Raw genomic sequence first — 25,000 nt, 5'->3', positions numbered from 1 at the left:
TAATATCGCAGCGTAGATAGCTATTCGTTATTTTTTGTTCGATGCATGGCCAACCTGTCTGACATTGGCATAGAAGTTCGTCGAACTCCGACACTCCTACTCGGCCACAGCTGCCAAGTAACCTATCAAGCATTGTTGAATTCAAAAGTACACTATCAGTATGCAACATTAGATAATGTTCTTATCGTGACGTTAATCTATCTGGTTATTAAAAATTAAGCTGTTTATATAGATTTCGTTCTCTACCAAATGATGTAATCATTAAATTTACATTCTTCTAAATAGAACAAAGTCATAGTCTACATAAAGTAACAAATGAAATACGAAATATGCTAGGCTATAAATTTTTTTTCCTGCAAAAAAATATAAACAAATTTTCGTTATAAAATTTACGAAAATTATTACGGTTTTTGTATAAATAATTGTATAGACAATTACATTGTATTTACTGTTGCATTAAATGTCAACTGTTGTTAATTTGCGGAAATTTACTTGAACTTTGTTGGAGTTATTGTGCAAGTAAATGTTACGATTTGAAATTATAACACGGTACTAAAAATTATATTAATAATAGAACTATACAACTTGTGGTTGGATTTAAGACATATTCAATCGTACCAATTTCCAATAGAAGCAGGCAGAAGTAAGCACCGATGTTTTTGGCGCTTGCCGGAGAGTGGTCGACATTCCAGAACTTTAAGACCCCAGTGGCCCTCTGTTCCACAGGCTGCGTGACTTTTCTACTGCCTTTTAAACTTGGCAATTCTGATCTCTTCATTTTTGATTCGATGTCGTAGAGAAATCCCGAGCGTAGCCCTTTCCATAGCTCGTTGAGCGAATGTTAAATCTGAATAGTCTTCTCTTTTTCTTTTCAGCCGATAGAAGTCTATTGCAAGCCATAGATCTCCAGGCCAGCGACTTCCTGCCACCTTAACCATATCATCGGTCTACCTAGTGGGGTTAACCCACGACGCGTCTACCAGTTTGTGGTCGCCACCCGAGAACCTTTCGGTCCCAACGGCCATCCCCTCGTGCCCCGCCCACTGCCACTTTGGACGTGTCGTTCGATCTTCTGCGAATGTCCTTATTTCTGATTCAAATTCACAGTAAAACTATATCATTACAGATGTAAAATTTTTTAATAATTTTTAGAGTTATAATATAAAAAAGCAATGACGCATGCAATATTTCTGCTCGATAAAACACGTGACTGTGTATTTTAATTCGATAAACGTGATTTAGTTTCGATGTTATGACCAAACTTTTTGCGATTAAGTTTTCGGATTCGATGTCAACATTTGTTTGGCAACTTTTGGTTGCGCTTGTTAAGTTCAATGGCTTCCTGAAATTCTATTACGACATTTCTGAAAATTTAAACAAAAAAAAAACATAATTTTGCTTTCCCTAATGTGCCCTACGTTCGGATTTGCTTTATGTTGGTAGAAGAACGTCATTACCATCATTTCAGCTGCATATTTCCTCTATAGGTTTCTAATAATGCCGATTAGAAGCGGCCTGCACCTTACGCCATCCGACTAGATCATCTGAAGAATGTCATTATAGAAGAATTTAAATTTATACCGATGAAAATATTTAATACAAATATATAAGCCTATACTCGATATTAGATTCTCTTGGCCGTAAAAGACGTAGAATTCGATACTTTAAAAGACGGATCAGTTATTGATTCATCTTGGAAGGTGGTAAATATTTTATTCACGAGTTGAAATCACAACACTCTACACAAAAAGTCCGAATTTTCGACATATGTATATTAGTTTGTTTTTTAAATATTTTTATTGTACACGCTAGGATATATTTAAATATTTTCATGATAATAAAAAAATACAAAGGGTGGTCTCCATCACACGAGGCAATCTCTTACAGACATCCATAGTATGGAAACAATAGAAGTATAAATAATGGGTAGTTAACGTGTACAAAACATACATATATACAAACATTTGTACATATGTATAGAGCATATTACGGCATAATACATATTATAAATACAATACAATAATAAATAAAAACATCAAACTGATTAGGATCGCACTTGCCTCAGAGAGAAAAAAGAAACAGAGGAGGAAAAAGAAATGAATTAACGCATAAATTATCATATCTTTAATAAATAGTTCTTAACTATTTTCTTAAAAATAGGTAGTGACTAGTCTTATATTCAGCGGTAAATCATTCCACAATCGAACGGCCTGTGCGGTAAAAGATTTCGCCATAAACGAAAAATAATGCGCCGGCATTTTTAATTTACGATTCTCTGATGATCTCAAAGATCTTTTTTTCTAAAATCGCAACCTTGATTTGAGATAAGAGGGAGTGAACGGATTAAAAAGAATATTATAGAGTGGGAAAATGTCTCTCTGTAATTATGAACTCGATCTCTATGAATATAAAGGTGATTTTTGAACAGCGCGCTTTAATAGTGTACTTTCTTCAACAGTGGTGTACTGCGACTACAATGGATCCGGCAGAGCTCTTCAGTGGATCGAGGAGTACATCGCACGAGACGTGCTGCCGACGCACGCCACCAGGTGTACTGCACTCTCCTACACGTCCGGCCAGAGCGAGATATACAGGTAATTAATATCATCGATAGACTGTACGAAGTAAAACATCGGCACAAGCGTATCGAGATACGATTCTTGATAAGTTAATTAAGTCTCTTAACAACGACATACCATCATTATTATTTCAGTCATAGGACATCCACTGCTGGACATACGCCTCTCCCTTGTCTCGACACTGGAACCTAAATGATCCACAAACTTCCATTACCAAGAATATAACAGCTCACTCGTAACGTTCGATCCACACAAGTTTGGTTAGGAACGGACGTTTTGGATTTCAACAGGAGTAAAGTCTGAAACTAGTTCCGATCCTAATTCGTTAGATTTTGATTTACACTCAGCTTTACATAGCATGGCAAGTTCTATACGCTATATAATTAACTAATTTGAACTGTCTGAAACAATCCTTAATATTGACAGTGAAATTTTTCGTGGAAAGTCTGCGTGACCCTATTGATATTTTACGACAGCGGCTGCATTTAACCCAATGGATCTTTAAGAATAAGCTTCATAAAATTTTAATATTTTTTTTTATATATTTAGAAAATAACACATAGGCAAATGCATAAAAAAACTGCAATACCTGCTTGTTAACGTGTGTAAAACATTCACAATATTTATGAAGTACAAAGCTATGTTATGTTCTTGTATTAATGTATAGATTAACACAGATTAAAGTAATAAATATTTTATGTAATAGCTAAAAGGATTTTTCCTTGATTTGTTGCTGTAATAAGTATATGTTTACCTTAACCTGTATAAGTTTACAGTTCAATTATTATCTTTTGTCAACAGATCAGAGTCAAAAGCGATAATTGGAAACGCGGTAGGAGCTAACTCCGATGACGTCATAGTATTGGGTGCCTCTTTGCCCCGTTTCCTCCGTGCTCTGCGACCTCAGAGGGTCGCACTTTTCGTATCTTCGAGGGAAACGGAGAGGCAATTGGCACCTTGGAGGGAGTTTAATGCAGAGGTAATTTTATAACAGCTGTTGAATAATATATTGCATCGTCTCATTTTTTTGTGACAAGAGCTTATGCTATATGTAAAATGAAAAAAAAATGTTGTTAAACCAATATATGCTAAGAGATGTGTTTGTAGAGATAGATATTTTAATAATTCAACTCTTTTACTAGCCAAATTATTTAATAAAAATACTCTGTTATATTACTGTAAGAATCATATCGTGAATTGGTAAATGTTTTTAAAATTTTCTTAAAAAGTTTATGCTCCATATATAATAAAGTCATTATAGAGACGTGACTTCTCAGCATTTATGGATTTACCGTAAAGGTGACAGGTCTACCGTATTGTAAAGTAAGTGCCTGAGCCGATACGGTGCTCGGGGCTTAAGACCCGCATGGTAGATTAAAGGACGCCTCCTTGCAATGTGCGTTGGCATTCACTATTACCGACCAGACTTCTTCCCAACTAACCCAATTTTTAATGATCCTAGTAATGGTGCTTTAAAAGCTCATTTAAAGAATATCCTGTGTTTGTTCTTGACTAGCTCGCATTCTTTAACAGGTTTTAGAGAGATTTTGCTACTATACCACTCGTTTCTACTTCCAACGTATATTTCATTATTAATTTGTTCCTAATCATTTGGATTTGTTTCTCAAAGGACTGTAAGTCCCATTGGTACTACTGTTTTCATTGTTTTCTAAAGTAGGTTTATACTCGATCTAGATGACATCACCGCTATCCTAAAGGATCGTGTTGTATTTTATACGTGTACATCACAAGTGTCTATCTATATTTATTATGCACGTAATTTTAAAAAATTGAGGCTTAAAAATTATCAATTTTTAAAGACGAAATATTGTTTTCGATTTGATACTGCTTTGTTGGGTCTTCATGTAAGAATTCTTTCTTATTTCATTGCTGAACAACAATCCCTTTATTATACAATAAATTACAAAATAATTCTTTATATGCCAGTAGTCATCATTGTTAGTAATAAACAGAGGTCATTGCCCTGTAGCGTGTTGGCCTGTATAAATAGTTAAAAGTCAAATATTTCGTATGAATCGCAGTAAGAAATAAAAAAGCTTTCGTGGAAGTTCTCATGCATTTCTAAATCCCATAAATCACAGAGACCTCGCCGACTTCAACTTATTTAGTTAAAAGTATTCTAACGCTTTGTGATACAGGGTTCTATGAAATATGTGTCTGACTGCAATAATAATTTTTAATAAGTATTTTGGTGTTCACTGGTTGGGTAGTAGTGCATGTCACAAGTTTATTTTTTTGTGAAGAAAGATCGGTTTAATATTCTGACAAAACTTGTATATCTTAGTACCAAAAATTCAAAAGATATTAGGGGGATCGGATAATATTTGATTGTCATTTGGTAGCTAATTACGTACTTGGAAGACGGCACACTAGATGGAAAAAAGTTGTAGATAACGAAGGTGAATATATTGTTGATTAGAAATAAAAACTTGTTAAAAATGTAGTCGTGTGATTTTAATTTAAGAAAGCGACATTACTTTCTGGTCCCTCTAATATATGTGATTAAACAATTTTCATTATATCTACTTAAGTTCTAGCAAAAATCATAACATCAGATACTCTGATTCATAATGAACTTATAAATAAAACAGGAAAATAAAATATATGAGGTGAAATAAAAATTACAATAGTTTAAATTGAAAAACAAAGTTTTTTCCTTGTTATCTTCTTAGACGCAGACAGCATAAGTTTCTTATCATATTATATAATATTGTTGATGTATACATTGTTGATAAGCGTGGGCATGTTGTCTATTATTTACGTTTTTGAATTAAGAACGTAAGTAAGTGTACATTTCAGGAATTATTTTTCTTCCCTTTCTATAACAGAACAGTTGCACCTATTTACATGAGGCTGTAATATACATTAATAACTTTAAATTAAAAAATTGAAATTCCTTTTATTCATAATAATATACGGTATATTTCGAAAATTCGTTTTAAACTCTGTCTGTTAAAAATTAGTATTGTCTTGGATAATGTAGTAGTTTTAATGAAAATCAATTCCAAATAATTTGTTAATGATAAATGAAACAAGTTAATAAGGGATAGGCCTCCCCCAACGAGCGGCACGACCACCATCCAGCGCCCTTAACTATGTCGTCGGTCAACCCAGTGAAGGACCTATCCTCGCCGCGTCTACCGGCTTCTGTTATTAAAGTATTTTTTTAACCTGGTCAATTTATAAGACGAAATAAATATACAAGATGTTCGGTTATATGTAGATCGATTGTAAAGGCTTTTAAGTGTTAAGCTCTTAAGTGTCAAATGTATTATTAATTTGCTATCAGTTAGTGAAATGTGCGCCCTGTCTAACAGTCAATGGTTTTAGAGATAAAAAATAACGTTACTGTAATATAATAACAAAGTGTTTGCAAAATTAGGATGTCTAAATATTAAAATTCATTATTTCCTACTGCATGTCCTTGCAGACTTTCTACTGCTAGAAGTTATTGAATTGTCGTATTACAAATGAAAAAATAAATTAATGCTGCAGATTTTAGGGTTTAGAGAGAACACTTTATCTTGTATAATGATTGGATATAGGTGTTAATGATTTTAAAGTTTGTACTGTCATTTTTAAAGCATTTACCTCTTTAATACATTTAATTATAACCTATCTAGCTGAGTAAATCACTTTATCAAAATGATGATATATGCGCTATTAGCTTTTTTTTTTAAAAAAAAAAACAGCGTTAACTGATTAAAAACAAGACTGTATACAACGTACATTTTTTTTTGTAAAAAAAAAATAAACATACGTACTTAGAGAATTCGTTTATACTAGAAGTATCATTGTTATATAAGTCAAATCTCTAGTAAAATTAAATTTTAAGAGTAATCCAAGTTTTTAAAAATGCAACGCTGAAAAATATTGAACACGCAATTCTCTTCGTCGTAGTGTCGTTGTTTATAAAAAATATAAATTAAAAATTTACCCAGTAATATATTTACTAGCATACTATAAATATTTGCGACATAGTGTTTTATTGCATTCCCAACAGTACGTTGTTTATTACTTCGGTATCGACATGTGTTAATGACGAAGCATTGTTATAAATGTAATGAAATATGACCAAAGGTTGTTACGAAAATGTATCCTAAATTAATTGAATGTAATCAATTTTAAAAGTTATACACATGGTTACGTAATACGTTTACTGCGCCATTTAATCTATTTTAAAGTTATAATGAATCCTTTCATCTCGTAACCATAACTTAGAACGACTGTACCTATTTCTTTCATCTTTTTTATATTTCCAAATACTTTGTAGAAGGTTCTTTTAAAAAAAATATTACAGTTTTCATTGTGACTTGCATTTGTCAATGTCGATAAATATAAAAAATCTGTATTGCGACATTTGTCTGTACGTTGACTGTTCCGGTGTTAGAAAAGCATGAACGTTATTTATTTACCAGAAAAAATAACATCTCCTTGGATTATCAAAAAACTTAGCTTTGTTTTTATTTATTTATTGTTGTGAGCAGTGGTGGTCCTGCGATCGGGGACTGACTTTTGATCGCAGATCGCGGGGTCGATTCCTTGGATGCGTTAACCCTTAAATGCATGACTTTTATTTATAGTTTAAAAAAATATAGATCTTGCAGACAAGTACATTACAATGCAGGGAACAATAGAAAAAAAAATGTGATATTTTTATACCTATTTATTAAAAAAAACCGTATGTTGCAGATATACAACACTATTCATTTACCGTACACTATTGTAATCAAAGTGATATGTTGCAGTTTTTTATCATTTTGCATTTAAGGGTTGATTATATATTATTATCATTATTATTACATGACATTTACGTGACATTACGTGACTATTTGAAATTGCATATTTACTTTTATTATTTTTTATTTCAAATCGATATCTACTTATTCTATTTTAGTCTTACATAAAAGAAACTTTCATTCAAATTTATTAGACCGTATATCGTGGTTATTATCATTATCAACGTTTCAAATCGTAGGATGTCCATTATCGGATATGGTCCACGTACAAAGATTTCGTCATGCATATAGCGTGTTTTGATGACCTGCTTATGATACTATTATATATTCGTCAATTTGTTTACTGAGCTCGTACAGAGCAATATAGTCAAATGGACCAAATAAGTACCTTCATGGTACAAAAGAGAGGACACTGGAATAAGAGGACTTCGAAGAAAACAAGATGGGAAGCCGCAATCTCGCCTGGACTTAGAGTTATATTAACCTACATTATATAGCAGAGATCTGTAGGAAGCCTTGTACCAAGAACCACGCTGAATAACAAGATATAATATAGTTAATAGAATTGTGAAATAGTTGTATGAAAATAATCAATAATTTGTTACAAAAAGCTTTATTATCTCTATAATATTTTCTTCGTCAATATACTTTATTTCATTGCGTAGATAGTTGATCCAGAAGCGATTTAAATTTGCATTAATTAAACCCGCTACCGGACGTTGTGTATAATCGAGTAAAACATATAATTACACACTTTAGAACCAGTATTTCATAATATGTATCAGTATTATGTCATGTATAATAATGTATTAACCCTTTCAGGACCATAAGGTTACGGTACCTTATTTAATCAATTTAGCTAGATGTAATGAATTAATAGGCATCCTAAAAACATAATTTATACAAATAATTCAAAAAAGTTTTACAATTTTTTTGGAAATTTATGGGACAAATATGTCCCTATGGTCGCTAAGGGTTACATTCTACTTAAACATGTAAATTTTGGTTTTCGTATTGGTAAGTCTATTTTGTTGTAAATAATGTACATTTGTTACGTAGTGTACTTTTTTTACTTGTTTATGAATAATATAAATATAATAGAGCAAGTTATTTGTGGTACTCGGCGAAACAATTCCTGTTGTTAGATGATTGGTTACTGATTAGATGGATTGTTTTTTTGAGATGTTGAAGGTTCAGGTGATTCTTGCCGTTGAAGAGTCGTCGTTTCTTCCACCTCGACACCAAATACCCCTTGGTCATCATCCTGTACTAGAAGTCTTTGGTCTTCGTCATCAAGCGCTAAGTCATCTACCTCATCGCTATTGTCACCCACAAAAATTTGAACAATTTTATTTTTTCGAAGTTCAAAAACTTCACGTCCCTTACGAAATATATTTTGCGAAAAATATCAATAAGAAAATGATTGCATTTTGGTATATCACCAAGCCAAAAGTTAAGAAATTCCGTATAAAAAGTATCCCTTTACGCCGACAGGGACATCCCTGTCCCATAATCTTTATAACGATTTATCACAGAATACAACATAAACACATTACTACTGAATATTTAGAATAACAATTTACTTACCAGGTAATGATAATTTGACACTGTAAAAATTTGAAAAGCACTTTTACAATATCAATTATTTATTCCAAATAGCAGATCATTCGCGCCAAAAGAACTCTAACGTTCCGGTGACGATAGACAATAAACGGTGTTAGTTATCATGAATTTCCAGTAAAAAATCATAAAAAGGTACTTTCCGAAATGTTAAAACAAAAAAATAATTTACAATGGTTACGTAAATATTTAATTAATACATGATTTTTGCTTGGGACACCGGCGTCCCCGTGGTCGTGAAAGGGTTAAAATCAATAAACCTCACGTGTTTAATATAATTTCTTCTTACACGGTAAAAACTTCAACATAAAAGCAAAATTTCCAGTAGTCCAATGTATATTTGTAAGTTAAGATAAATACTGCACTTAATAATATATACAAAGATTGTATAATATATTGGTAACATATTAAAATACGAATGAACACAATAGCGGATTCAACAAATGAGCCTTCTTCGGACTTTGTATATAGAAACTTTGTACTAAAACCGCAATGAGAAACATGACTTTCTTTTGGGCTCTGTTAAGACCAAGACACGTAAAGAACCTTCGTGCTTTTACTATAAGTTAAGGCGTGTGGTTGTAAGAGAGATCAATTTTACAATAGTTACAATTAAATTAGGCTTTTCTGGTCTTTGACTTACATTTTTAATGACTTAAAATGGACAAATAAAAACAGACATTATATGTCAAAAACAAGTTGCCTAAAATAGATTTTTTGAAGTGAAAAAACTCACCAGAAAAAACAGAAATCTGTATTCCCATGGTAGGTATGTATGTATTTATGTCTCAGGATATTATGTATGTTTATGTAATAACAACATGTTTTTAATAGGTAATAAGATTTAACTGTCCTTTTTTATGTAGTGTTTTTATGCCAGTAATGTGCAGGATGAGTAAGATGTTCGAACTTGAGATATTTTAATACATTATACAATGTAGGATTAGCCGCGTAATTTAAACTGCCATCGAGCGCTCAAAATATAAATAGTAAATCTAAAGAAGTTTTGGTCGTTATCTGTAAAGCAAAAAGGTTTTTATAAATAAAAGTTTTTATACCTTCCCTGTATATAAATATTAAATTAAATAGTAGACCACAGGTTTAAAAAGAATTTCTGTGATATAAACTGACAATTAAAAAAAAATATAAAGAAATTACTCGATACGGTTGTTTATTAATGACGAATGCTGTTTTTTGCCAGTATTTCCAGATTCACTTGGTTTAAGGTTAAAATTTCTCTGAAGGAACTATGCAATCTTATGCTCCCTCAGTAACCTGTACTTAGTCCACGTCTTCAGTCACGTCACCTGTTTGAAGGCTTTCCAAACATTTCTCAGACGGCTCCGTGTTTAGATAAATATACTAATTTGTATCTCGTATTAAATTACATAATACTTAATATTTTTAGCAAACTTATTCACCTTTCATTTATAGATAAGCAACTGAAAGGCGCATTCTTAAAATCCCTCTCTTTGAATTTAACAAAGAGTATAATTCTAGCCGTCCCTGTATACCTGAAATTGTCTATATTTTTAATATTTTAAAATACTGTCGCACATTTCATGTATCGTTACAGGAATATTTTGTTTAGTAAAATAATAGTTAAATTAAAACTATCATCATCTTTTGTTGTATTCATTGTATTTTATCACCACTGGATAAACCTACACAAAAGTGTGACCATTCACAAAATAACCACTACTATTAAAAATAAATAAATCTTAAGTAAGTTTTTATCTTAAACGACTATTTTAAAATTAGTGTTATAGTTAAATTGTATGACATACTAATCCATAACATAGCCTTTAAGTGAATTTTGTTACTAACTTACTTATATTCTATGGACTCACTAGATTCTGAAATAAAAAAAAATTATTCATTTCAAACACAGAACCTTAACTTCTAGTCTTAGAACTTCGCCGTAGATTTGTAGATAGAGCTATGTAGAGCGTCTTTTGACAGTCTTCATTAGGTTGTTGGTCAATTTTTAAACAAATTAATTGGAACTTATGGTAATTTATTTGAAAAACAAATATAATATATGGTAGATGCGAAAAGGTTTAAAGTTTGTAAGTTATTACTATAATATTAACAAGGTGTTTCAAAGCCAAACAAATTTAATAACAGTTTGATGTATATAAATTTGTAAAGAGCTTCTTGTTACGTCCAACACTTCATTCATGCATATATTTTAGAAACGAATGGGGCGTTCTGAATGTCAAACGTTTTATGCATAACAATGAACGCTACATGGGCTTTTGAACACGTTTATGTTCTTCTCATTAAGATGTCCTAGCCGCTCTTCATTAGTCTAGTGATTTTACTAACAACGACACCCTTGCATGGAATATAAATTAGGCATAACTAGAAAATGTAACGGGATACGAATCTTAACCTGTCTTAAATTTTTTTAATAATGTCTCTTTTAACAAAGTATATTTTTAAATTTGGAATGAATTTATCACATTTATGATTTTAGTACGAAGTGTGTGTAAAAATAAATGAAAATGTACATGTTTCACAAACTTGCAAGAACCTTAATAAAATTTTAGACGATTAAAAAAAATATTTGTAACGTCGTGCAACGAGTGCGGATATCTGTATTTTTTAAACTTGATTTTTGGTTTAAGAACATGTTCGTTTCTTTAATATGATTAGAGATAGACTCCATCTGTGATTTGTTTAGAGGTAATACTGGTTAATTATAAATAGGTGTGCTCTAAGTGAGCGAATATTTAGCTCGTTTGACAGCAATAAGTTTTAAAGCTTTTAAACCTAAAATCCAATCGCCCTGAATAAAGTGATCGTTCTGAAATATGTTATATTAATCTGTTGTTTCTATTGGAATGCGATGGGCTGAAAACAGTACAAAGTCTGTATGACAGACGGTAGTATAATATGTGGATTATACTACCGTCTGTCAGTGCGTGTCTTCTGGGAACTGGAACCGCAACCTCGATACGTAACTATCGAGTTTGCGGTCCATAAACAATAGGGTTTTTAATGGAAGATAAACGGAATTCTGATCAAAATTAATTTAGTAAAATGTTTAGTACTAATGTACCGAACACATTGTTATAATGAATTATATGAGTGATTTCTCAACGAGATTCTTAAATAAAAGTAATCGACATTGCCTTGCGGGTAGGAAAATTAAGCAGTCCGTGCGCAGGATGTACAGCGGCCAGAATAAATGGCTGCTAGGAGTTTAAGGTTCTGGATACCACAGACCGGCAAACGCAGAGTGAGACTCACATCCATAAGGTCGATAAAGGACCTTGGTAAGATCGGGAAGACACTGGATGCACGCAACTTAACTTGTCCTATTAGAAATCCAGTCGGGGACTTCCTACGACATTGTATTTTAATATGACAGTCTTTTTATGTATAAATAAATATATATATACACTACCACATGTAAATTTTTAAAATAATCTAATATATAAAATTCTCGTGTCACGGTTTTCGAACTTGAACTCCTCTGAAACGGCTCGACGGATTTTTACCAAATTTTATATGCGTATTCAGTAGATATGAGAATCGGCTACTATCTATTTTCCATACCCCTAAGTGATAAGGGTGGTCCACCGCTATTCTTTTTTTTTTAACAAATTTTTTGGTTTTTATTTTATTATGATACAGCATACCAAAATACATACAACCCTAAATTTTCACCCCTCTACGATTAACCCTTATTTTTTATTTGTTAATTAAAAACTTTATTTTTTTTTTTGCAAAACAACGTTTGCGAGATCAGTTAGTAATAAATAAAATCAGAACTGACCTATGATACCTAAGTGAAATATGTGAACGCCATTATTTTGTGATCGTACGTGCTAATGCACGGATTGGTTTTAACGTCGCAAGTGGACGCGTCGTGGCGGTCGTGTCCTTCGATAACTGCCAGTGTGCATAACTATCGCACCTATTATGTAAACTCAAGGTCGTAATAACAGTTGCTTTATTACATGTACGTTAGGGTTGTCAACATCATTACCGATGACTCATATTAAATATATATTTTTTTTTAACAAGAACTCTGTTTAGTAAGAAAAGGACCAATATTTAGCCACTTCCGCACATGTAGTCGTCCTCTATCTCTGTGTTTGGCACTAATCGGTGTAACATAACTCCTGAAGATGCCCCGTGGAGGAGTGACACACGTGTTGAGTGGTTTAACGGTGGCAGTTGTGTAATTCGCATTGTTTGCCGCATACGCATTTATCACTGGGCTGGCGGGCGGTGCACTTTGTTGCACGACTACCACTGCATGTACGGAAGTGGCTAAATATTGGTCCTTTTCTTACTTAGGATGGACTTTCGCAAGGTAACGCCTGATTCCATTAAATATTTAAGAACTTTGTTTTTATTGATGTACATTAAAAAAAAATCGTAGACATATCTTAAATTATTCTCATAATTATTGCCATCTACTTTACGTGAATATAACTTGCGTAATATTATTGCAAACAAATCACCTCCGTGGTTCGTTAAAACAATATGGTTTATACTTTAAAGTATTGCTAAATAAATTTTAATCGGAATTTCGACCTCCTCTTAAATACCCTACTGGTGAGGGACCGTGAATAACGAGGTTGTGGTTTCATTACCCAGTGGACGCACATTGAGTAAATTATATAATATTTATACTACTCACAAAAAGAGACGGAAATAATAATGAATAAACGAACATGTTTTTAGAGCAAAATCGAGTTCAAATCCAGCAATTCAGCGCTTAAATTCCAATAGTGTAAACATTCAGAAATAACATTACGTTTATATTTTACCTTTTTAACAGTACTCAAAATAACTTCAGACTATTTAAGTATATATAACAGTGAGCTTCTATAACGCTATTTGGTTTAATATTTATCTCATTGTGGCCGCTGAATCGTGAAAAAAAAGTTAAGATCTTTACTTATCGATTTAGGTAAGTGATGAATGAATTATGTATAAAGGCTTTATTTATGATATTATGAGAATCACTGTTCAAGTTATTGCATTGAAAAATGACCGCCAGTGTAGTTTTTTAATTTATATTTTATAATATAATTTAAATAAGTACAGTACAAACCCTATGCGTTTGAGTACGTATTACAGAGTTACGATCGGCAAATTCCTATTTGCTCATTATCAGTTACAATGCACGTAAATACAGAAACCGCTTATTACAATAGGATAGACAAGTCACTGTTTATTAATTATCTATTTATTTTCTGTGATTGTTTTTAACACTGTCTAGGCTTTTTTTAACTCTTTTAACGGTAATTTTAACAAGAGATTTGGAATAATAACTTCGTCGTCGTCATTTTAGCCCATAGACAACCACTGCAAGGAATAGGTCTCTCCCAAAGATTTATTGGGGGATATACCATAATCGCCACGCTTTGTAGGCAAGTTGTCCATCGCGGTGTGGTATTAGGATGCGCCGAGAGTCTGGAAACTTTTTTGTAAGCAGTGGCGATCCTATGTAATTAATGCACAACGCGTGAATTATATAAAATTATGATCGCAAAAGTCTCAATACTCTACCGCTATGCTACCACTGCAATAACAAATAATCATTTCGAAATTATAAACATATAGTTTCGTAGCTTTCTAACCTTAATGTAACTATTACCTGTCTAAATTATATTTCTTATAATTTTGAGTATAATAATAGATTATTAAGTTACTTTGTAAGTAAGACATAAAACGACAACTAAAAATATTAAGCAAAGAAAAAGGATAGATAACGCGTGACTAACCACTAGCGTGACTAAACTAACCACTAGTTTTGACTTATTACCTTGACACTAGATCATTCACCATTCTATCACTTTAACCAATTCGATTATGTTATATGTGATGTAAAGTATCGTAGCGGCCGAGATGTTTTTTTTTATTATTATTTCTAATTATTACCGCTAGTGTTTTTTTTAAATGTTTTCGCTTTTACTAAACGCAGACAGTTGGGGGAGGATTGCCGTTTTTTAATACGGATCTTTCTTCTCCCAGCTACGAGTCAAGACAGCGCTTTATCATTATTTACAATTTTTCTTATAAGTAAATACAAGTAAAATGTATACATATAAATAATACAACTAGTAAGTTCTACTTAATTATACATTGATTGGTACATTATATTATTTCAAGTCGCTGCCCAAGCGCTACAGACCGTTAAATACCTTGAGGTTTAGGACAATGTGCGGAGCAAACTCATCCAAAGATTCTGCCGTAGATTTTTTCTTGAGAAGGTCTGGTAAGTTGAACGGAGGTATCTCGGGATTTTTTTCGTGCGTAAATGAATTTGGTTATGCGCTTGTAATCCCGCATAATCAGTTTGTACCAAAAAGCCGATAGTATATACACAGACCGAAAAAAAAATATATTCGTAGCTTTAATAATTTTTGTTTTATCAACTTTATTACGAGCCGTTACGCCAGCTCAGTAGAGATTAAAGTGATTTCATATATCTTTTGAATATTTGGTGCGCATTTGCTGGAATTCGAACTTTACTACATACAACGTATGATCTTAATCCAAAGTTCATTCACAGGATATTAGAAACAGTTTATTTGCAACAACAAAATGATTTACTTTCATAACACCAGTCGAACGCAGGGCAGCGTATTGCGACTTGCCTATTGATCTTTTAATTAAAATTGTCACAATAATTTAGATAGTTCAGGAGAATATTTATATTGCGAAGGACAAATAAATATCGAAGAAATTAATATTAAGAATACGTTGTACGTTGATGAAGAATTAAATATAATAAAATTGCGTGGCCTGTTGTGTCAAGGGGACTGGTGGAAATATTACGTAATATAATGTATTTTTTTTAAAACTTGGTATGATTACCTATTTACAAAGGGGATAACGTGACGTCATTTACAAATTATTGGAATCGGTAAGTCGACAGGAAATGAAGACTTTTTTCTTTCTCGAGTAAGGTTTTCAATTATTTCACCTTCCTGAATAAATTTATCTCTGCACCACCCTAGTAGATAATACCTTTAAGTTTACCGTTACACATTGTTCAAGAAATTGTTATGGACATGCCACCGTGATTTCGGAATTAAAACAATATAGTAAACAATAATAAATACATTTAAAAAAACTTTTAAGTTAAACGGTTTTTTGATACCCATATTGTGGTGGTTGTGGAAAAATATGTACCTAGTCCGCCATATTGGAACGGCGTTCATCTTGAATTTTAAATTTTGACATAATCATCGTGTTTTACTAGTGTAGCCATTTCATTTGATACCCATAATGAGGGGGTTAAGGAAAAATATGTAATCCGCCATTTTGTAGCGGCGGCCATTTTAGATTTATAATGTTATTGATTTTATTATATTGTATTGTCATCTAAATTAAATGTGTATACAAAATTTCAGATCAATCTGACAACGGGAAGGTCCTTAAATTTCAATTTCTAATTTTGACCCAAATAAATTCTGTACGGGTTGAACTAAATAAAACCGTTTAAAAATAATAGAATAAAGTTCTAAATAAATAAAGCGGCTGAAGGCAACTATTATTTTTATTGTACGTTAATCGATTGGTTTTAAACAGTATTTATTTATATTTACTATGTAATTAATTTAGTATTAATTGATTGCGATAAAAAAGTAAACACGGTTAATTGTCGCTTCATGAATTTTAGTCATTGTTCTTGACAAATTAAAAAAAAATTTTTGTTTATCCTTAACTCCGGAAATCCATAGGCGAGGATTATTTTTAGAATTGAACGTTCTACAGCTCTAATGATGATGATGATAAAAGTAATTGACTTAACTTACATAAATTGTGATTTTAAGTATCATATGTTAGAAGCAATCGAATGCAAAGCTTATACAAAGGGTTGAACGTGACTTATCTTACTACACCCACGCGCGACGGGGCAACAAAAAACACTGTGTTTGTTTATATATTTTGTTGAATACATGTACGTTTTGTATTTATTTATGCTAATATAATTAAAACTTTCAGTTTCAAAACGTATACAGTACAATAGATACTATTGGTAAACGTTATTAAATATTTAAATCATAGTTTTAATTAGTACAATAATATAGGCAAAAAGTAGGTAAAGTTTTATTAGATATTAATGACACATGAAAAAATTAATACTAGTACAAAGTGTCCAGATTATAAATATATACACTAAATAATTTATGCTTGAATATTTTTTTTCGTTAAAAATATCCATTGTACAATATTCTCCATATACTCGCAAATAATAAAAGACTAACATGAAAACGACATAAGAGAGGTGTCATAAGACATTTGTATCCCTTCCCTGAAGCCTATGTGTGTCGAAAATAAGATCGAGTATATATTAAATATTTAATAATAATGATAATAAATATTATTTCAGTATCTAGTGAGTCCATAGAATATAAGTAAGTTAGTAACAAAATTTACTTAAAGGCTATAATAGTTATGGATTAGTATGTAATACAATTTAACTATAAAACTTATTTAAAAAAATCGCTTAATATAAAAACTTACTGAAGAATTTTTTTTAAATATTTACTTTCCACCATATTAACATTTACATTGTAAATGTAAATAACAGATTCAAAGATTGATAGATGCATGTAAGTCATCAAGTTTGAGATGGCATAGCAATGGGTGTACTTAATCTAGACCTCTTTACAGTAATTAGTATACAGGGATTACATAATAAGGATTAGGGCGGCCATTGTGGCGATCTTTGGAAGTGTCCTATGCTTTGTAGTGAGCGTCTATCAGCTCATATAAATGAAAGGACCAAATGTAGTTTGTTAAATAAAAAAAAATAATTTTAATCTATGATGACGTATTAATTTGAACATAACCGATACTAACATAACTGTTGATTAGTAAATTCAGGAGAGTTCGGTTTTATATATAGATTTTATCACAACAACCTTTTATGAATAAAGAAACAAAGCTATAGTTTTATATATACAAGTTGTTTGGTGATAGTTACATTATGTTTACAATGTAAATACTCATAATTTACATAAATGTATAAAATGATTTGAAGGCTTTTACATCTGTTTCAAATCAACCTGTATAAACTGGTTACGTTAGATAGTAAACAATTATTGATTTTAATATATAGTAATCTGAACTTCGAAACCATTATTGTTACTATGTTATCATTAAATATTAATTATTTATGAAACCATTAATTTTTGGATAGGATGTACCACAGTGGCGTAGCTAGGGGGTGGCAACGGGGCGGCCGCACCAGGCACCACAAGTTGGGGGGGCACCAAAGTTGAAAATAATTTTTTTGAATTTTTTTTTTGAATGATGAATAATGAAATGTTAAAAGAAAAATGAAAACCATAAATTAAAGTAAATAACAAAAAGAATATCGAATTTTACTATTTTTATGCTAAAAAAGTTGTTAAATAATATGAACATTAATCAAAAATAAACGGTTACAAATTATAATATACAGTGTTTAAGCCATGAACATGAACTAGTCGACACTATTGATTTTGAAAATGTGATTAATGACTGCAGGCCAAAAAGCGAGGAATGTTCGTTTTTAAATTTTCCCAATAAATTTTATTAAGATCTAATGTTATTTTTTATATATTTATTTTTATTTTGAACAATATATATATATATATATATATATATATATATATATTTATATATATATATATTAACTACATTTTCTTCTGAATTTTGAAATTATTTAGACTCTATAGGAGGGGAGGGGGGCACCAAGCCCCAATCTGCCCCAGGCCCCAAATACCATAGCTACGCCACTGATGTACCATATAAATTTGTCAGGATATGAACTATTTATTTACCCTAGCTTTTGCACGTATGTCTAATCATACTGTATCCAAGATCGAACAATAAACACGCTTTATAATTCCGCGAAGTCAGCGTTACTCGTAGCAAGGCTTCACGATGTTTAATAGACATAGATCCGTTATATCTCGTTAGCATTGTAAAGCATTAAGTCGAAAATTTTATTTTTTTTACTCTTTGATAAGATATATGGTAAAAATAACCCCAATATGAAAAAAAAAATCGGTTCAGTGTTCTATTTTTAAAAATTATATTTTTATCTATTTAACGATTCAACAAAATAGAAACTCACTGTCCCACCGATCTCATTGATAATCTATGGTGGAGGTCTATGTCTAGTAGTGAATGTCCTTCGGCTGAAATAAGATAATGTAATTTATTATTTCGCTGTATTGTTGTTGTTAATTAGGCATATATACAATCTCTATTCCAATAGTATTTATTATTTACATTAAAAATGATAAACACATTAAACTTAATAGTTGTCTTCCGTTGATCATCATCATTATATCAGTCGATAAACGGCAACCGCTAAGTATAGGACTTTCCCCAAAGTCTTACGCTGCCTGTATCTAGGGAGTTCCCATGGCTGTGTCATCCGTCTAGCTAGTGTCTACCCAACCCGCGTCTACAGGTTCATGGTCGCCACAAAAAACCTTCCACAAATACATACAAATATGTAATTCATGATTAATTTGGTATGTGGTACTTATCCGGATGAACTGTGACTTCTCTTGTAAAAAAAAACAAACATTTTTAGAGTAATAAATAAAGTTAAAAATACTCGGGGACAGGAAAGATCGTATCAGGAATGCCTCGAATAAAATAATTTTGCAAGCCGATACTTATAACCCACACTTAGACAGCGCCCTCCTTATTAGGATTTAAATCCTCCTCGAGTGCAACCTCAAGTGCTTGTTGGACCTTGACCGACTTGCAGCCCGGAGAACAAGCAAATAAACTTTGCATTTGGAGTGACGGAACATAGTATGTCACGTTTAATTCCAGTTTATAATTACATGTTGTCATTTTGTTCTCAACGTGTTTTAACTATAGTGCCAGTGAAACTGCTGTACCGTGTGTTAGATATACTCGTATATTTAATGGAATCAGGCGTTACCTCGCGGAAGTCCATCCTAAGTAAGAAAAGGACCAATATTTAGCCACTTCCGCACATGCAGTGGTAGTCGTGCAATAAAGTGCACCGCCCACCAGCCCGCTGATAAATACGTATGCGGCAAATAATGCGTGTTATATGTAATAACATGTGTTTCACCCCTCCACGGGGCATTTTCAGGAGTTATGTTACATGGATTAGTGCCAAACACAGAGAGATATACTCGTACTCACGGCGAGACTTGGAGTATCAGCCGTTTCCTTAGACGCGATCGTAAAGCAGGTATCTTACAACCAAAAGGTTTCGTTGGAGTCGAAGTCGGATCGTTTGTCACAAGGGTCGCCAACCCCCGTTCGTTCTAGACAAAAGCTTGGTTGGAGTTTCTTCCACTATTTCTTGTCCCAGCGCTATCGCTTTCTAAAGTGATAGCTATGTTAGTCAAGTAGTATTCAAGCTTCGGGCGTTCTGACCAAATATAAATTTTGGCATATAATATAGGTTAAGCGGAAAGAGATATTTTTGCGTAGCTTTTGCAATAATTATTAATAATATTTATTACATAAACATTCACTGCTAAATTTATATACCACCTGCATCTGTCCACTGAGGCCGATATATGTTGCGCTTGCCACACCGTGGTCTCTTCTCCAGGACCTTAATTTTTACATAGCTATAATTCAAATGGCATTGTTTCGCATTTTAATGTACATTTATAGATTATGAACATGAATTGAATTATCTGAAAATTTTGGAATACAGTGGTTTTAATTCCTGTCTTAGTCGTTTTACGGCTTTTTTCCAGACTAGACCAGTGTTTCTCATTTTAAGTACCATTGAAATTTAAGAATTTTAAAAAGGCTATGGTGGGGTAGTCTTTTTAAAATTCTTACGTGCTCTATAAGTAATAAAAGTTATGTCAAGTCAAGACTCTGTGTTTGGCACTAATCGGTGTAACATAACTAATGAAGATGCCCCGTGGAGGGGTGAAACACGTGTTGAGTAATTTGGCGGTGACGGTTGTTGTTTGCCGCATACGCATTTATCAGCGGGCTGGCGGGTGGTGCACTTTGTTGCACGACTACCACTGCATGTGCGGAAGTGGCTAAATATTGGTCCTTTTCTTACTTAGGATGGACTTCCGCAAAGTAACGCCTGATTCCATTAAATACGTCCTCTATGTAACATATATATGTTTTAATATTGAAAAGGTTACTCGTTACTAGTGTCGAGTCTACTTTCAAATTGTCCCTCTTAACTATCAAATTGCTCGCTGTGGGGTATCGACCCCAAATTGAGAAACACTGGCTTAAATAGACTTTGGACATGAGGTTGATAACCTACCATTTCCAAAAGGCGGGACAGCCGTCATAGACAGTTACTATTTTGGTCGTTCGCAATCTGATAAGATAGTTTGCGGGAACACCGTACCGACGACGTGTTGAAATATTAAAAAAGTATCTATACGTGTTATGCATACATAGGTAATAATATAATAGCTATTGTGCTGAAGATTATATAAATATAAATTAAAATTAGTTGCTATGTACTCGCGAAAGACACGACATTTATTAATTTAAATTTAAAACTTTTTTGCATACAGTAAATAATAATACCTGATTGTGCTAAACACAGGCAGATGAATTTATTGGTGATTGAAAACGAAAGATGTGTCATGATTGTATTGGATAAATCAAATCATTTAGTAGTGTATTTAATAGAAAGCTTATGTTTACCAGTAATCGCCATTTATTATTAAATAAATAAATTGCCTTGACAGTAAATAAATAAATTAGCTGCCTCTTGCACCACCTCTGCATATATTGTTTTGGTAACATCATTTTTTGTTACATTTTCTTTTAGATGATAATTTTAATTTAAAATAAAGTATAAACAAATGAGTATATTTATGATTGTGAAAAACATTTTTTTTTTATTTTAAAATGGCTTGCGAAAGTATATAACATATATTCAATATTTTATTTAATAAATTTAAAATTTAGTTAAATGTCAAAAGTTATTTAAACGATAGGTATCAGTTGGGCAACATAAAATTTCGTATACCTTTCGTCTTATTTTGTAGCGAGATTTTAATATGCAAATGCTAGAGGTTTTCGTTTGAAAATCGCTCTAACTAGTGTCATTATTGAGCAAAGCGAAACAATGTAGTCACCTGTCGGCGGTCACAAACAGGTGACTTATCGTGTTGTAGAATAACGTTCTCATAAGACTATTTTCGTCCACAATAAAAAACCTATTTCGTTTTAAAGACTTCTTTAGAATTAATATGAGAATCCAAAATTAAAAGTCAAAACCATTCACTTGATATTAGCGACGATAAACCGCATAAAAGATTCACCGATAAGGTTTGAACATGCCATCAAAGTGTTGCCAACATGAATACTAATTTAAAAAGTGGTTACAAAAAAAGTATGACGTACTATAGTACAAACTATCACAGAACAGTCTTATCATTTTCCAATATTCGCGTAATAAATGGCATATAACATAATTGTTATTTTTTTTTCAGATAATCAAGATTTCCGAATCAAAAGAAGGTTTTATAGACTTGAACAATTTAGAGCTGCGACTTCAAGAGAATACTGGGACTGGAAAGCGAATGATTGGTTTCTTCCCAGCTGCTTCTAAACTCACAGGGGTCTTCGCTGACGATGTTGCCACAACTCTACTCTTACATCAGTATGGAGCCTGGTCTTTCTGGGACTACACCCTCGTCGCCCCATCTTGTAATGTGGACATGAATCCAACTTTTCTCGGTGTTGAAGAAGGCATGGTGAAGAAGGATGCGCTTTTCTTCAATTGTGAGAAGTTTATCGGAGGAGTTCAGGGTCCTTACGTGGCTGTTGTGAAGAAAGATGTGTTTAAAAATTCTCCACTTTATTCGGATGATGTTGAGGTCAGTATTGTATATAAAGTAAAATTGAAATAAGATTTATGGCTTCTAGTAGTTAAATCATATATATACATACATATATATATATATATATATATATATATATATTGCTGAATAATCATTTCTGCCAAACTGGACAAAAGCCCCGCCCATAAATTTACAACAGGACCGGTTGGAAGCAGCCTGCATCCAGAGTCAGACATCCTATTGCTTGTTGGTTCGCGTTCTCTTCTTAAAGCCCCAGCGGCTATTTATCTTGTGCGCTATGTGCCCTGCTCACAACTACTTGAACTTGCCTGTTTACCGATCTCCTCAGTTCTGATCCGATATTGTAGAGTAATTCCGAGCATAGCACTCTCTATTACCTTGCACTAGGTATTGCATTATGTATTACATTAATTATAGTTCCCTCCATTCACATCACTGTACTTTGAACACTTCTAGGTTTTAATGCGCATAAAATTGTAAGTGGTGACCACCCATTTGCTCGTTGTTTTTATAATGCTTTACTACTTTGTTGTCTTGCCAAATAAAATATGAAAAATGTACGATTATTACAATGTATATATTGCGACGGTCTTTGAGTATATCAAATGCTTTGCCGGTTTCGAGCGCATTCATTAAAACAATGGCTGCTTTTAAAATAAACATTTCTTTTATAACTTTAAACAACAGAGAACTAAATGTTTTTTTATACCTTTTTTATAATATCAAAATGCGGCGTATAAAAATAAAAGTCAAAAAAGTTTTTTTAAGCAACGAGTACAGCGCTAACTTGAAATTTGTAGATTTACAAAAAAAGGTTCCAAAGTATAAACTTAGAAAATTTCTTTATTTCTAAGGATATTTTAATAATTTTACTTGCTGTTTATGTCCTCGGTTATGTGGGTACGGTTCGTATAGTGCATAAATTTATTTATAGTACTCGTTTTGAGTAAATAAATAAGTCAATTGAAATTTACATTATTAATAATATTAAGCATATTATATCTACGACATTTTGTAAACGTTTGCGTTAAGTCTTTAAAAATAATATACTTTAAATGTATTCAATGATGATCCACATGATGTTTACATATCGATGCCTACATATAGTCATATATTTAATTTTTTATATATATTTATACTTGAGTATTTTTATTAGAGTTGTCTGTGTCTCCAGGGAGTCTTTGCTTTAAGAACAAAAAATGTACAAAGATTCAACATTGTAATGAAATTCGATGTTCGATTGGTAATTTCAGATTATATAATGTATTATTTTTACTTTGTATTATATATATATATCCGTGCTAGACAAGGTCCCAGAAGTGTTATGGAATCATGCACTCTTTATTTATTTCATCAATAAACGTTAAACCGTTCATAAAATAAAGATGCCAAAGTGCCTAGTTCTGAATATCGATGTTTTTTTTTAAATGGGAGTAGTACAAATTAAACGTTTTTATTTAATTAATTTCTTGCTTTTAAAAATCCACAAGCGCCCGGAATAGATGGTTATGGCTTAAAGGTTCTGGATAGGAGACCACGGATATGAAAGAATTCGTGGGACTATTCGGAAGGTCTATGTCCAGGATTAAACGACCTAAAGCTGAAATAATGATGATGATCAAAAATCGGGGAAGAATTATTTTTAGTAGTCGGACCACCATCTAATAATTGTTTTATCGAAACAGGTATTATCGGAGAGAATTGAAGAATACAGATGTTCGGAGGCTGTACGGGCGGCCTTAGCGGTTCAGCTTCGTGATGCAGTTGGCCTGCAGAACATAGTGGAGAAACAAGATTATATCACCAGGTAGGAAAGAGTTATTTATTATTTGTATTTTTGCCAATGAAATTCATTCGATTCAATTGAATTTGTATAGTCCCCATCTTTAACATAGACTGTTAAAAATTAATCTTCTAAAAGTTTAATTTGTCGTAAATTCATTGTTAAGATAGATGTGACATGTGACACCGTTGTGTTGTCCACACATGCACTACATATTTTTATTTGAAATGTAAAGCTCATTAAAAAGCTATTTATATAATAACATAATTTTGCGATTCTCGTTTAGAACGAATTTAATTAATTGTCGGTAAAACATAGCAATTTTTAAGTTCGGCTATTATAAACTTTATTATGAAACTTGTTGTGTAAAAATATTTATATATTCACCTCATTTATCATTTGTAATAGATATTTAAATTGATACGACGCCGAAAC

The 25,000-nt window shown here is 32.2% G+C and overlaps 1 protein-coding gene across 2 annotated transcripts in view; it reads left to right on the top strand.

Annotated features, from left to right (window-relative positions):
* The window catches only part of LOC137923711 (uncharacterized), a 138,143-nt gene that overhangs the window by 75,183 nt on the left and 37,960 nt on the right, over nucleotides 1–25,000 (top strand). For both annotated transcript variants that reach the window (XM_068766959.1, XM_068766958.1), the window contains exons 2-5: nucleotides 2,459–2,594; nucleotides 3,381–3,558; nucleotides 22,411–22,797; nucleotides 24,468–24,589. In XM_068766959.1, coding sequence (XP_068623060.1) covers nucleotides 2,459–2,594; nucleotides 3,381–3,558; nucleotides 22,411–22,797; nucleotides 24,468–24,589 — 823 coding nt within the window. The remainder of the gene's footprint in view (nucleotides 1–2,458; nucleotides 2,595–3,380; nucleotides 3,559–22,410; nucleotides 22,798–24,467; nucleotides 24,590–25,000) is intronic.

Source organism: Battus philenor, unplaced genomic scaffold (genome assembly GCF_028537555.1).
Source record: "Battus philenor isolate CCGP_79_NKW_IND1 unplaced genomic scaffold, ilBatPhil1.0.hap1 SCAF_22, whole genome shotgun sequence".
In the NCBI taxonomy this organism is placed as follows: domain Eukaryota; kingdom Metazoa; phylum Arthropoda; class Insecta; order Lepidoptera; family Papilionidae; genus Battus; species Battus philenor.
The sequence above is the reverse complement of the archived record's forward strand: the minus strand, read 5'-3'. Positions and strand labels throughout refer to the sequence as shown.